This window comes from Copadichromis virginalis, linkage group LG4, assembly GCF_057382275.1.
Source record: "Copadichromis virginalis isolate Kocher_CV1m ecotype Utaka linkage group LG4, C_Virginalis_male_GT1.1, whole genome shotgun sequence".
Taxonomy (NCBI): Eukaryota; Metazoa; Chordata; class Actinopteri; order Cichliformes; family Cichlidae; genus Copadichromis; species Copadichromis virginalis.
The window spans coordinates 36,427,462-36,441,194 of NC_140621.1; the positions used below are offsets into that span (position 1 = coordinate 36,427,462).

Genomic DNA, 13,733 nt, shown 5'->3' on the forward strand with positions numbered 1-13,733 from the left:
AACCCTCACATGAAGCAATAAAAGACCCAAATATTACATAATACAAGATTCAAGATTCTCTATTCGTCACATGCATAGTTATACAAGTATAACACGCAGTGCAATGTAACCTGATGTACATAAATCAGTATCACGTCACCTGTGAGCAGCGAGAACAGGTGAGTCTGTTTATATTAATAACCTCCACAGAAGTTAGCAGATTATGAACAGGTGTCTGAACCACTTTAAACCCAAATATGCTTCTGATACACTGAATGAAGACGTCAGTTTAAACCTGGTGCTGGAACATTTCTAAATGATGATTCAAGTCCCTTCATCATGAAGCTGAGCCTCAAATATAGAAAAATTACTTTTATCATTTCATCTTCATCTTTACACTAAAATGTCCACAAACATGTCTAACACAAGCAGCACGTATCATCATCTGAAAGCTTCAGGTGAACATTTCATCCTGCTGTTGTCGATGGTGCAGGCGAACTGCTCCTGAAGATACTTCCTGTCAAATTTCGCTCCAGTAGAGCGATCACTGAGACAACCAGAGAAGTGAAGAGTGGCTTTAAACCTGGAGGAGAGGAGCACCAGGGACAGAGCCAAGGTCACCACAGAGAACGGGACGCTTTCATATTCCCGTCCTGGGAGGATGAACGGGATGACGATGCGGTTCCTTCCTGGTGGGCCGTGTTTAGCTGAGAGAGACTCAAAGCGTTCCCACACTCCATCATCATCTCGAAGAGGGCTAAGCGTGATGTTTGGGACCATCTGTGCTCCAGCTTTCTTCAGTGAGTTCCAGTGATCTGGCAGGTTCACAGGTCGATGTTTGTCATCAGAAACTGTACAGCTTTCTTTATCTTCACAGGAAAAAACTCTGTGCTGAGGCCTCAGTTTTCCTGTAGCGATACCGTACGCTAAACCAGAAGTGACGCAGTTCCAGGGAGAATACAGGAGCACGTCAGTGATGGTGGGCAGAGGCAGGTAACAGCTGGCTGGGATCATGAAGTCTCCGATTGATCCATGAGCCATAAAGGTGATGTGAACATCATCGCTGTGGTTCTTCTTCTCCTCCTCATCAATGCGTTTCTTCAGGAAGTCAAACACGTCTGTGAGTTTGCTGAAGGCGTCAGACTCTGAGTTTTTTCTCAGCCACTGCAGGACGACTTCATCTGTGCAGCTTCTCATTGCCAGCTTTGTCAGCCTTTGCCTTTCATCACAGCTGCTCAGTCTGTCTGCTCTGTAGTGTTTAAATACGCGTAACCTCTGAAACAATCTTCTGAAACAGGAATTATGGAAAAAACATTTTAAGCACAACAAACATTTAATCTGTCCACAGATGGATCCTGAAACAAAATAAAGCCAAAATCTCCTCGTTTCATTTCACTCTTTGCTTCCAGACTTACTCCAGTTCCTCGTCTCTGTCCATCTCCTCAGAAGCTTGACTGTCTTTAGCGTTGTCCTTCAGGCGCTTGCTGTGGTTAAAAATCGACATCATGTTGGTCAGATCTCAGCTAAATAAATATAGACTCTTGGTTTATCTTCAGTATTTTAAAAAGTTTGCAGTGAAAATGATCAGAGTTCAGTTAAAGATAATTTCGTTGCTAGGCAACAAACACTCTTTGCACACCGGTGTCCTCAAACTGACCGAAGAACGTTGCTGCGTCATAGACGTCGTTTGTTTGTCTGATTCAAACCTCAATAAAATCCCAACAACAACTAGCTGCTGTTTGTATTCATACTTCATGTGCATCACCTGCTCTCAACGGCTGGTAAAAATGTTGATGACATTTACACCATAATGTATGAATGTCCAGTGATGGACCAGCCTGCTCATCATGTGGACAAACTAACAAAGGAACTTTTCAGAAAGACAAAATATCTGCTTACCTGCTCCAAAACGTCTGCTCTGACCCTGTGCAGTCTGTAGAATAGAATAGAATAGAATAGAATAGACCTTTGGTCAAGGCACGCCACTATGCTGCAGGTCTCTGATTGGCTGAAGTATGGTAAAGTACCTGGACAGGTACCAAATGAAAGTAAAAACTGAGTGGGGAATCCCCAAATGTGATACCAAAAGTAAAAACATGACTCAGAGTTTTAACACGATGAGATCAGCAGGACCTCAGAGCTGCCGTCACATTCATGAACACGAAGTCGGGCCTCTACACCAACGTGACCTTATGGGTTACATCTGCCCATCATTTAATAGCCCCTCCCACAGCCACAGGTGTCAGTGGCTCCAACCTTGGGCCCACACCGTTCTGATGAACCCACACCTGTTTGCTCCATCTTATTTCTGTTTCATGTGGTTCTTTGTTTTCTGCTTTGGCTGTGAGAAATACAGACTTCTGTTATGGATTTAAAAACATGATGTACAGATGCTGCTATAAGTTTGTTTACAACAACCACTGGCTCAGCAGATGGCCCCGCCCCTCCCTGAGCCTGGTTCTGCCGGAGGTTTCTTCCTGTTAAAAGGGAGTTTTTCCTTCCTGCTGTCGCCAAAGTGCTGCTCATAGGGGGTCATATGATTGTTGGGTTTTTCTCTGTATGTATTATTGTAGGATCTACCTCATAGTATACAGCACTTTGAGGCAACTGTTGTTGTGATTTGATGCTGTATAAATAAAACTGAATTACATCTTTATTCTTTCTTTTCATTTCTGTTTTTAAAAGGTTTTAAAAAACATGAAGCAATCAGCTATCGTCTCCATGTCCTGTTTTATGAGGAGCAATAAAAAAAGGTGAGACGTCGCCCTCAAGCCTGACCTTTGTATTTATTCATTTTTATTATTATATTCCATCCATCCATCTTCTTCATCTGCTTTATCCGGGGCCGGGTCACGGGGGCAGCAGCCTAAGCAGAAGAGCCCAGACCTCCCTCTCCCCAGCCACCTCCTCCAGCTTATCGGGGGAACACCAAGGCGTTCCCAGGCCAGCCGAGAGATATAATCTCTCCAGCGTGTCCTGGGTCTGCCCCGGGGCCTCCTCCTGGTGGGATATGCCCCGAACACCTCACCCAGGAGGCACCCAGGGGGCATCCTTGTCAGATGCCCGAACCACCTCAGCTGGCTCCTTTTTATTATTGTATCATTTATTATTTTGGAACAGCTGTAAATGATTTGCAGGTCTGTGGGTCTGCTTCATTAGTAAAAAATTTGTATGTCTTTGGTTCATAGCACCTCTGCAAGCACAGCTCAGGTTGACATAAGAGTCATGTCAAGACACAGAGGTCATGACCTCCCACCACCACCAGGTGTCACTGCAGCTGCTCTAACCTGGATCAGCAGGCAGAGCGAGTTTCTCATCTCAGCATCTCTGATGCAGGAATCCTGCTGACCCAAACAGCTGGAAATCAGCTGATTACTTCACTGTAACGACGTCACTCTGACCTTTCAGTTTGAAAAGAAAAACATCAGCACATCGTCAGACAGGAAACTTTATTTAAGACAAATATGAGGAGGAAAATCTGGACAAACTTTCTAAACTGGAGCAAAAAAACAAAACTGTTAAAATTCATAATTTCATCTCTTCATGTGTCCACGCGTTTAATCTCGGAGACGGCGTCTCACACGGATTCATCTCTACATGATGATAGATAAGGCACATGGTCATCCAGACACACAGACCGTCCTCGGCTCGTCCTCGACTACACGAGCGGCAGTGGAGGTCAGAAAAGTTTCCACACTCATCACAACAAAACTCATAAAGTTTAAAAGGTTTGCAGCAGATTCTATAATCTCATGTTTGTGGGCGCAGCTCATCACTTGACCCTCAGCTTCTCTTTGAAGCCGAACAGCTGCAGCTTGTTGTCTGATGACCTTTGACCTCTGAGGTTCAACCTTTCTTCCTAAAGTGCTGAGAGGTTCACTTCAAACTACGAGACATTAAAGTATTGCACTGCGGATTACTCTTCATCATCACCGTGATCATCTTCTCATCTTCAGCAGCTCCTCACTCACTGGAAGACAAAGGTCAAAGGTCAGTTAAATGTGATGGTCATGAACGTAACGTTTTCAGTGAGAAATGTTTCCTTGTCATCATCAGCTGACTGACATGTTTACATAACGATGAAAGTAGCACCGCTGACTAACAACAGGCTGTCAGTTCCACCATCATTGATCATTAATCGTGTTGATCACTGATCAATGGCTACGAGCTGAAGAAAGGCTGCACTGTGAGATGGTGACAGGTGGAGGCTGTCTCCTCGGTTCAGAGATGGAAACGTTTCTCACTGCACTGGGCCCTGGTCTGGATGGGCCTGGGCCCCCTTTCCCTGGCGGGTCGCGGAGTGTGGGAGTGCCTACTGGGGTCAGCGGGGGAGCTGGCCCCAGGGAGGGGTTACCTGCCCCTCCCTTCCTTCCCTCCCCATCTCCAGCTGCCTCTCTCTTCCCGCTCCACCACAACCACCCACACATGCAGGGCCTTGGAGTGGGGGTATGTCACCAGGGTGCAGAGGAGGCTACCCCCCGTCCCCCCCCCCCCGTCCCCTTCTGGCTGCCTCTGCCTCAATTTTATCCCACAACTTAGACATTCACATTATTCACACTCTCATTACACATACATATAGGATCTTGGGGGTGGGCACGATACACGGAGTCCAAAGTACCATCAGGGTGTACACCTCACCCCTGACGTCGTTGCCCACCTCTCAATGTTAAATACACGTAGACATTGAGGGCTAGCAGGAGGGACCATGCGCTTACCTGCTGCTCTCTGGCAGGTAGCTCCATGCCCTCCTGGGTTTTAATTGCACCTTAGAACACACATGCATCAACACTACAATGAGCGGGTGGAGGGAGGTTTGGAGTCTTCTCCCACCCCCATTCTCTGCGGCCTGCTGGAGCAGGGGGGCTAGGTGGAGTTGGCCGTCCGACTGCGGTCTGGAGTGTGGGGCCTCCCTGCTGCTGCGGAGTCGGGGCGGTCTGCCTCCCCCCACCGCAGGGAAAAGGGTAACACCACCTGGGTCTGGGTGCAGTTCCCCCCTCCAGGGACAAGGGTACCTAGACCCGGTTTGTAGAGTACGCTTGGGGAGTGTGATCGTGTGTACAGCGTCTCTTTATGTCTGTCTCCACGTTGGTTGAGTGTGGAGTAAGTGCATATGAGAGCATGAGGGTGGGAATGGATGTTTGTGTCTGTGTGTGCCTGTATGTCTGTGTCTATATGTCAGGTTGGGTATCAGACGCCACCTCTCTGGGGACATCTCAGGGCCTCCAAGGTTTGGAGGCCTATCTCCACCCACCACCACTTCCCCTGCCAGTGGCGGACTCCCTCAGGTGTCGGTGTGTTGGTGGTTCTTTGTGTCTGGGGGTGGGCGTCTGGGTACACACCGGCTCACTCCTTGGCGGCCGCTTATCGGGGCCTGGAGCCTGGGGCTCGCTCGGGCCCCTTCGGGGATGGGGTGCCCCCGGCCTCTCGGCCTGGGGCTCGGTCACTCAGGCACGGCTGGCGGCCGGCGGAGCTCACGGGCGCGTCACTGCAACTCCCCCTGGCTTCTGCTCCGCGGCTGCTGAGTGAGCCCTCATCTGGGACTCTCCTCAGCTCTTTCTGGGACAGTGGCGCGGCTGCCCCTCTGTTGGTCTTCCTTGGTCTCTTGTGTTCTGGGGGCCTCTGGATGTCTGGAGTTTTGATCTCCTCCATACCTGCTTCACACCCTGGAGGACGGGGCTGTGGCCCCCCCACACTCCCTAGCAGATCGTTACATGGAGAAACCTTTGGAATACAAGCGCGCTGATCCACACAGGTGTGCACACGGGTGTTCACTGCTCGTAGACCCAAATTACACCTTTCTTGGCTGCTACTTCGAAGCACATCTGTCCTGCGTGCTGCACAACAACATTGAATATTTAGTATTTACTGCTGTTTACACTTAGCTAGATTAATGCGATGGTGTTGTGTTTAGTATGTTGCTTTGTTGTTTTTTTTGCTTGTTTTCTATTCTTCTCTCAACAGGTGATCCAGGAGATTTTTATTTTTTTTCTCCCCCCTTTCTCACTGTCCCTCTCCCCTTCTGTTTTTCTTTTCCTTCCTCTTTCTTTCTCCTTTTCCTATCCCTCACCCTTACCCTTACCCTATCCCTTTCAGATGTTACAGACGGGACAGACATGAGTCTGTCCCGTCTGTAACATCTGAAAATAAAATATAATAAATAATAAAAACAAAGATCGACCAAATGGACCAATACGGCAATGCCACGATGATCCATTTGGCAAAGTAAATCCATTGGGTATCCTTGTTGGTCTTCAGACAACAATTCTGATGGCTAAAGAACCAAATGGGACAGGCGAGAAAAAAAAAAAAAAAAAAAAAAAAAAAAAAAAAGGAAACGTTTCTCACTGAAAACACGCCGTCCACATAAACAGAACCATCGTTAATGCGGACAAAGATGACCACATTCACTCTGATTGGTCCTTCAGACACCATGTGATCCTTCTCTGCATTTGCTCTTCTTCTGTGATATTTTCTCTTCTTCCTGCTGATGAACACTCATCAGGTAAGCCGGTATGGATGATGATTATTTTTAAGAAAAGCTGTTAAAACGCGTCTTTTTAACTGTTAGCATTTTATTGTTCAGAGTCTAAGCTCCGCCTCTAAACCAGCCAGTCAGAGCTCACAGTTCCTCTACATGTTAGTGTGGCATTCAAAGCACAAGGAGAGAATCTGGACACATCTCTTTTACGTTCTTCAGGAATCAGCTTTACGTTGAAGCCTCCACCCAACACTCTGAAGTGGACTCTGCTGGTCTGTGGATTTCGCCTCTGGAGGCTAACAACACTGCAGTAAAACTTCCTGTGTGTAAAGAAGTGTTTTGCTGCAGTGGCGTCTGTGGCTCAGGACGTGGAAAGATACTGAACCAAGTTGCGCCGATGAATCCGTCAGAGTGATACAGTCAGGTTAGAGGTGTTTGTATGAATGTGTGTGTGGGAACAAAGTGTTACGTAAGGACAACAGTCAGCTGCTCATAACCGACTTCATGAGAGTGAAAATAAGACACGAAGCTCCAGATGTGACTTGAGCCTGATGGTAAAGTTTTAAAGACTAAAAACTAAAGTCCAGATTTACTGAACTCTTCCTGACTGTCTCAAACACTCACCATGCCGCCGTGCTCGGGGGCAAAGGTCACGCCTTTCCCTGCTCTCTCCTGAGATCCACTGCTGCTGCTGCTGATCGAGGTTCTCCTCATGATACCTACACACACACACACACACACACACACACACACACACACACACACACACACAGATGATTCAGTATTAAATGACTTCCATTAGTCTGTTATTCTGCAGGCTGCCAGGAGTCCTCCCACCTGCAGGGGGCAGCATATCCAGCCTGCGAGAGGAGGGATTGTTTCCAGACATGGAGAGGCGCCGCTGCCGGCTGTTCAACATGGCGGCGGGAGGAACGATTCCAGGGGGCAGGACTTTCCCCTTCCTCCGGTACAGCTCCTCGATCTCTTGCTTCTGACTGACCTGCAGGTTCTGCACCTCCATCAGGTGTCTGGGAGAAAGAAGGAGGAGTTAGAAAAGGACTCAGGAGACATAAAGAACGATAAAGCAGATGTGTGTTGGAGACAGACTGGACACCATTTGTCTTATTTCTTTCTGTAACACTGAACCTGGCGAACGACGTCCATGTAGCAACGAGTCAACCGGAAAGAGCCCTTTCTGACTCACTTTTAAGTTTCAATGTTGAAATATGAGTCACCGTATGAAGGATGGTGACACCTGCTGGCCAAGTAACGTCACTGCATTTGTAGTGATGGAATAATAATAATAATGGAATAAATGGTAACCCCAGAGGTGAAGGGAGCCACCAGGCTGAAGAAGGAGTCCTATCGGGCTTGGTTAGCCTGTGGGACTCCGGAGGCAGCCGACAGGTATCGACAGGCCAAGCGGAATGCGGCTCGGGCAGTGGCTGAAGCAAAAACTCGGGTGTGGGAGGAGTTCGGAGAGGCCATGGAAAAAGACTTTCGGACCGCCTTGAAGAGATTCTGGCAAACCGTCAGGCGTCTCAGGAGGGGAAAGCGGTGCTCTACCTGCACTGTGTATAGTGCTGGCGGAGCGCTGCTTACGTCGACTGAGAAAATAGTCAGGCGGTGGAAGGAATACTTCGAGGACCTCCTTAATCTGACACGTCTTCCGAGGAGGAAGCAGAGTCTGGGGATGAGGGGAAAAGCAGAGTCTGGGGATGAGGGGAATAACCCGCCAATTTCCGGGGGCGAGGTCACTGAGGCAGTTAAACAACTCCTTGGTGGCAGAGCCCCTGGTGTGGATGAGGTCCGCCCCGAGTTCCTGAAGGCTCTGGACGTTGTAGGGCTGTCCTTGTTGACACGCCTCTGCAATGTTGCGTGGAGATCAGGGGCAGTACCTGTGGACTGGCAGACCTGGGTGGTGGTCCCCATCTTTAAGAAGGGGGACCGGAGGGTGTGTTCCAACTACAGGGGGATCACACTCCTCAGCCTCCCTGGGAAAGTCTATGCCAGGGTGCTGGAAAGGAGAGTTCGTCCGCTAGTCGAACCTCGGATACAGGAGGAACAATGTGGTTTTCGTCCTGGTCGCGGAACACTGGACCAGCTCTTTATCCTCTCGAGGATACTTGAGGGTGCATGGGAGTTTGCCCAACCAGTCTACATGTGTTTTGCGGACTTGGAGAAGGCATTCGACCGTGTCCCTCGGGGTGTCCTGTGGGAGGTGTTGCGGCAGTATGGGGTGTCTGGCCCATTGCTACGGGCCATTCGATCCCTATACAACCGTTGCAGGAGCTTGGTTCGCATTGCCGGCAATAAGTCGGACTCGTTCCCGGTGGGTGATGGGCTCCGCCAGGGCTGCCCTTTGTCTCCGATTCTGTTCATAATTTTTATGGACAGGATTTCTAGGTGCAGCCAAGTGGCGGAGGGCTTTCGCTTTGGTGGCCTCAGAATCTCATCTCTGATTTTTGCAGATGATGTGGTTCTGTTGGCTTCATCGGGTGAGGGCCTCCAGCTCACACTGGAACGGTTCGCAGCCGAGTGTGAAGCAGCGGGAATGAGGATCAGCACCTCCAAATCTGAGGCCATGGTTCTCAGCCGGAAAAGGGTGGAGTGCCCACTCCGGGTCGGGAATGAGTTCCTGCCCCAAGTGGAGGAGTTCAAGTATCTCGGGGTCTTGTTCGCGAGTGATGGGAGAAGGGAGCCGGAGATCGACAGACGGATTGGGGCTGCAGCTGCAGTAATGCGGACGCTGCACCGGTCCGTCGTGGTGAAGAGGGAGCTGAGTGTAAAAGCGAAGCTCTCAATTTACCGGTCGGTCTACGTCCCTACCCTCACCTATGGCCACGAGCTGTGGGTAGTGACCGAAAGAACGAGATCGCGGATACAAGCGGCAGAAATGAGCTTCCTCCGAAGGGTGGCTGGCCTCTCCCTTAGAGATAGGGTGAGAAGTTCGGCCATCCGGGAGGGGCTCAGAGTAGAGCAGCTGCTGCTCCACATCGAAAGGAGCCAGCTGAGGTGGTTCGGGCATCTGACAAGGATGCCCCCTGGGCGCCTCCTGGGTGAGGTGTTCGGGGCATGTCCCACTGGGAGGAGGCCCCGGGGCAGACCCAGGACACGCTGGAGAGATTATATCTCTCGGCTGGCCTGGGAACGCCTTGGTGTTCCCCCGGATAAGCTGGAGGAGGTGGCTGGGGAGAGGGAGGTCTGGGCCTCTTTGCTTAGGCTGCTGCCCCCGCGACCCGGCCTCGGATAAAGCGGATGAAGATGGATGGATGGATAAATGGTAACCATGGAGAACCAGAAACACTGTGGTGTGTTTGTATGTTGGTAAATAAAAGTAAGGAGTACTTATCGACTCGTTCATGTTTCAATGACTAAACATCCAGATCAGCAGAATCATGAACCACAAATGAAAAACAAATTCATTCATTCATTAAAAGAAGATTTACCAATCACCTTTCTCGTAGTTGCTGTAGCTCCTCCCACATCTCTCCATTCTCTCTGTCAGAATCGTCAGAGCTGTAGGTCGCAGAGCGACTCCGTGCTGTCCCCTCCCACAGACTGACGTTCAGCCTGCGGCCTCCTCTCCTCTTCCTCTCCTCCTCCTCCCTCCTTTTCTGGGTGCCCTCCTCCTCTCTGCTGCTCCTCTCCTCCTGACCTCCCGGGTTGGCGTTCTTGTTAATAACTGGGGCGAGGGTCACTGTGCTGATGCTGCTCTCTGATCCGCTGCTTTCTGTGCTGCTTTCCGTGTCACTCTCTGATTGGTTCTTCCTGGGAGGAGGCGGGGAGTGAGCAGTGGGCGTGGCCTGACTGATGGACCGTTGCTCCCGCTGGGTGGCAGCCTGACCATGTTTAGAGGGCGTGACCTGGAAACGACCAACGGTGAAAGCAGAAGGTTTCTCCGCTGCAGAAATGAGAGAAGAAGAAGAGTGAAAGGCAGCTCAAGACTCATCAGGTGTGCCGGTATGGATGATTTTTTTTTTATTTAAAAAGCTGTTAAAACGCATCTTTTTAACCGTTAGCATTTTATTGGTCAGAGTCTAAGCTCCGCCTCTAAACTAGCCAGTCAGATCTCACAGTTCCTCTACATGTTAGTGTGGCGTTCAAAGCACAAGGAGAGAATCTGGACACATCTCTTTTACGCTCTTTAGAAATCAGATTTACATTAGAACCCTTTGAAGCCTCCACCCAACACTCTGAAGTGGACTTTGCTGTGGATTTCGCCTCTGGAGGCTAACAACACTGCAGTAAAACCTCCTGTGTGTAAAGAAAAGTTTTGCTGCAGTGGCGTCTGTGGAAAGATACTAAACCGCGTTTCCCTCGGTTCCTGCAAGTACGACCATTAAATATTGGTATTTATGGCTCATATCTGGGATTTTTTTCTTTCATGTTTGCAGTAAGTAGAAGATCAGAAAGCGATGAAGACCACCAACATCATCCTGAGTGAAGCATTTACAGGTAATTTCATCTGTGCAGTTATTCTTGGTGGGATGAAGTGTCTGCTCGTCTCCATATTTTTATTCTCGGACTTCAGATCGAATCGTGTGCAGCCCCTCAGTTCATCGTCGGAAACCCTGGACTTTGTCCTCTCTGAAAGCACGGGGGCAGCACACAGCTGTGCTCACAGTACAGATGTGCAGTGGAATAATGTGGAAAGGATGCAGCTCAAAGTAAATGATCCTTTATTTTTAACACCCATGCAGACGGAGCGTGATGTTGTTGTTACGATTATGAAATCATTTCAGTGATAATGACCTGCGAGTGTCTCTGTATGCAGATGATGCTGTCTGAATATTTGCCTGTTTCTTGAACAGAGGTGGTTCATACCTTCGTGTATGGGCGACAGTCTGGGTGAAGGAGAATCAGGCGGGAGGAGCTGGGCAGGAGGAAGAACACGTTACTTTACTCTGATGTCTGTGGTTATGCATGTCGTTCACACATGAAAAATGAAACCATAAACACCATCAAACAGCACAAAATCCCGTCTTAAACGAAGCGTCTGACTGACAGAAACAGTCTCGTACTTTTTTGTTCAGAGTCGACTGAGGAGGGGACGAGTGACGGAGCTCTCCTCTGTGACTGGGAGCACTGGTCAAGCTGGGAGCAGAGGCAGTCACTGAACCTGAGGACCAGTTACATAAAACATCAGGTTTCAGGTTCAGTGTGGTCTGATGGCACTTTGTGACCTCATAAGTACTCACCATGAAGGGGCGGAGCTGAGCTGAGCTTCTGCTGGACTGGAGACTGAAAGCAATGACAGCATGTTTCAGGTTTTTGTGTTCCAGCAGATTCATCGTTCGTCTGCAGGTCGACATTTATGACTGCTGACCTCACTACTGCCTCACTGCCTCAGAAACCAGTAAACACAGATTACCTGCAGTGTTTCTATGAACTCAACAAACACCAGCAAACACACAAACTGTGTGTGTGCAGTTTGTCCCACAGTGTGCTGCCGCTAAAGTCCAGCTGTTTATTTGACAGGGACAGAAAAGACAGAGAGCTACGTTCACTCAGAGATGGAGACAGATAAGAAAGGAGGAGAGGAAGCAGAGAGCTTAGAGTCACAGGAAGGATGCTCGTTTAAAGCTCACATGGAAGTGTTGTTAAATCTGTACGTGTCACATGATGTTTGTTCATAAAGCTGCTGCTAAACAGACTGACTGTTATTTAAAGGCTGCAGGTTAGTGCAGGATGAACAGGTGAGTCTGCTGCACAGTGGCTGTCTAACATGAAGTTAACATAAACAGTGTGCTGTCAGTGCAGAGGATGAAATCAGCCTTGATAGCTGTGAGACATCTGGATGGATTCAGGTTTGTAAATCCACAGAGAGCAGCTGAAGGACATCTGCTGAAGCTCTCTGTAGAAATGATTGCGAGTTTGATTCTTTCCCCACACTGAGACACTACAGCTGATTTTACTTTCCCCACCTGCTGAACCTGAGGTTTCTTTAACCTCTTCCAGACTCATTTTCCTGTTTAGACACAAAGTCCACAAATCGAGGCAACAGAAAATAAAGATTTCTATTCTCCTTCTCTTTCTCTGCTCATGTTCTACTTAACTGATTCAAGCTGAGTACGTTCACTATAACAATAATTAGACTGAAAGTTTTCATTCCCACGTACTAATATTATTTTATTTTAACATATAATATAACACAGGGTTCAGTTAGCTTTGCATAAAACAGGTGGTAGAAACGTCCTCCTACTCTGAGCACATTTCTGAGCCGGTACTGTTTTTACTTTAAGTACAGAAGTTCAGTCTGTACTTCTACTTTAGAGATGGCACGATACCACTTTTTTATGTCCGATACCGATATCATAAATTTGGATATTGGCCGATACCGATATAAATCCGATATAGCGTGTTTTTAATCAATAAAACTGTTTTTTAATATCTTGCTGCTTTTTGTATAAGTTCATACTCAAGTTAAAAACAAAAAACACTAAAGCTATTCTGTTATACCTGTATGTAAAAAACACACTGCACCCAAAACATTTCATAGTTCAGCAAAACTGATGAATCTAATAAACTTAAACCTGCTCCATCCTCCCTATTCTGGTATTTTAAAGAGTAAGCAACCTAATTAATAGGCCTCTAAAACTCCCAGCAAAAAAATAAATAAATAGGGAACCACCCCCCACCCTCCACCTCATGATGCTTAATCGACGTAATCAACTTTAATTTGATGCAGTGTGAAAAAAATGCCCAGAAATCAATTATTTTACAAGAATAATTAAATATAGTCAACATCTTTCTTCAACAGAACTGCACAGATGGTTCCCAAAGGAAGAAGTACTATAGACTACTAGGGTATATTAGACTTAACAGTTACTATATACAGTAATGGACTTCTATATATTTTACATCAGATTAAAACTCCATATATCGGTTGTTAAGCTTAACGCTGGAAGTACACAATGTCTGGACTTTAGGTACTCTGGTACTCAGGTAAAGTCTTGTTTCACTACTCACCTGTCCTTGCTCCCTCTCTATCTGAGGTGAGTCTGGGATCCGACTGGGCGGTGCCACCACCTGCTGGCTGTCTGAGGCAGAGCTCGTCTGTGGTGTGGGTAGGGGATAGGCTGGTGGAGGGAAGAAAGGAGGGGAAAATGGTGTGTGACTTGGATGGTGGAGCTGGGGTCCAAAGGATGGAGATAGTGGAGGGGACTGTGTGGCCTGGGGGGTGGTAAATGGGGGGCGGGGTTGAAAGCCCTGGTTTGGGGCTCCAGGTGGGGGCATGAAGGTCTGGGCTACACTCATAGCCAGAGAGAGCACG

The 13,733-nt window shown here is 48.2% G+C and overlaps 2 protein-coding genes across 7 annotated transcripts in view; both read right to left on the reverse strand.

Moving 5' to 3' along the window:
• Window positions 1–336: 336 nt before the first annotated feature.
• Window positions 337–1,486, reverse strand: LOC146712110 (uncharacterized). Its single transcript, XM_085455260.1, has 2 exons — window positions 1,395–1,486; window positions 337–1,267 (listed from the first exon to the last, which is right to left on the reverse strand). Exons 1-2 carry the CDS (start codon window positions 1,484–1,486, stop codon window positions 421–423), a joined length of 939 nt encoding a protein of 312 aa, XP_085311386.1. The 3' UTR covers window positions 337–420.
• LOC146712111 (serine/threonine-protein kinase WNK4-like) overlaps window positions 1,403–13,733 on the reverse strand; it is a 28,466-nt gene continuing 16,135 nt past the window's right edge. For 2 of the 6 annotated variants that reach the window (XM_085455254.1, XM_085455253.1), the window contains exons 17-24: window positions 13,430–13,733; window positions 11,659–11,701; window positions 11,482–11,579; window positions 11,285–11,333; window positions 9,914–10,361; window positions 7,295–7,485; window positions 7,082–7,176; window positions 1,763–1,912 (exon numbers count right to left, since the gene is read on the reverse strand). The exon at window positions 13,430–13,733 is cut by the window's right edge and continues 247 nt beyond it. In XM_085455254.1, coding sequence (XP_085311380.1) covers window positions 1,838–1,912; window positions 7,082–7,176; window positions 7,295–7,485; window positions 9,914–10,361; window positions 11,285–11,333; window positions 11,482–11,579; window positions 11,659–11,701; window positions 13,430–13,733 — 1,303 coding nt within the window. In that variant the 3' untranslated portion in view covers window positions 1,763–1,837. Of the gene's footprint in view, window positions 1,464–1,762; window positions 1,913–3,411; window positions 3,950–7,081; window positions 7,177–7,294; window positions 7,486–9,913; window positions 10,362–11,284; window positions 11,334–11,481; window positions 11,580–11,658; window positions 11,702–13,429 lie in introns of those variants that run through there. The other 4 variants (XM_085455255.1, XM_085455259.1, XM_085455256.1 and 1 more) reach the window with 4 other exon arrangements.

Coding starts and splice junctions, on each gene's coding strand:
- LOC146712110 (XM_085455260.1), bottom strand. CDS start 1,486: ATGATGTCGATTTTTAACCACAGCAAGCGCCTGAAGGACAACGCTAAA. Junction 1,268..1,394: donor GACAGAGACGAGGAACTGGA/GTAAGTCTGGAA, acceptor TTCCTGTTTCAG/AAGATTGTTTCAGAGGTTAC.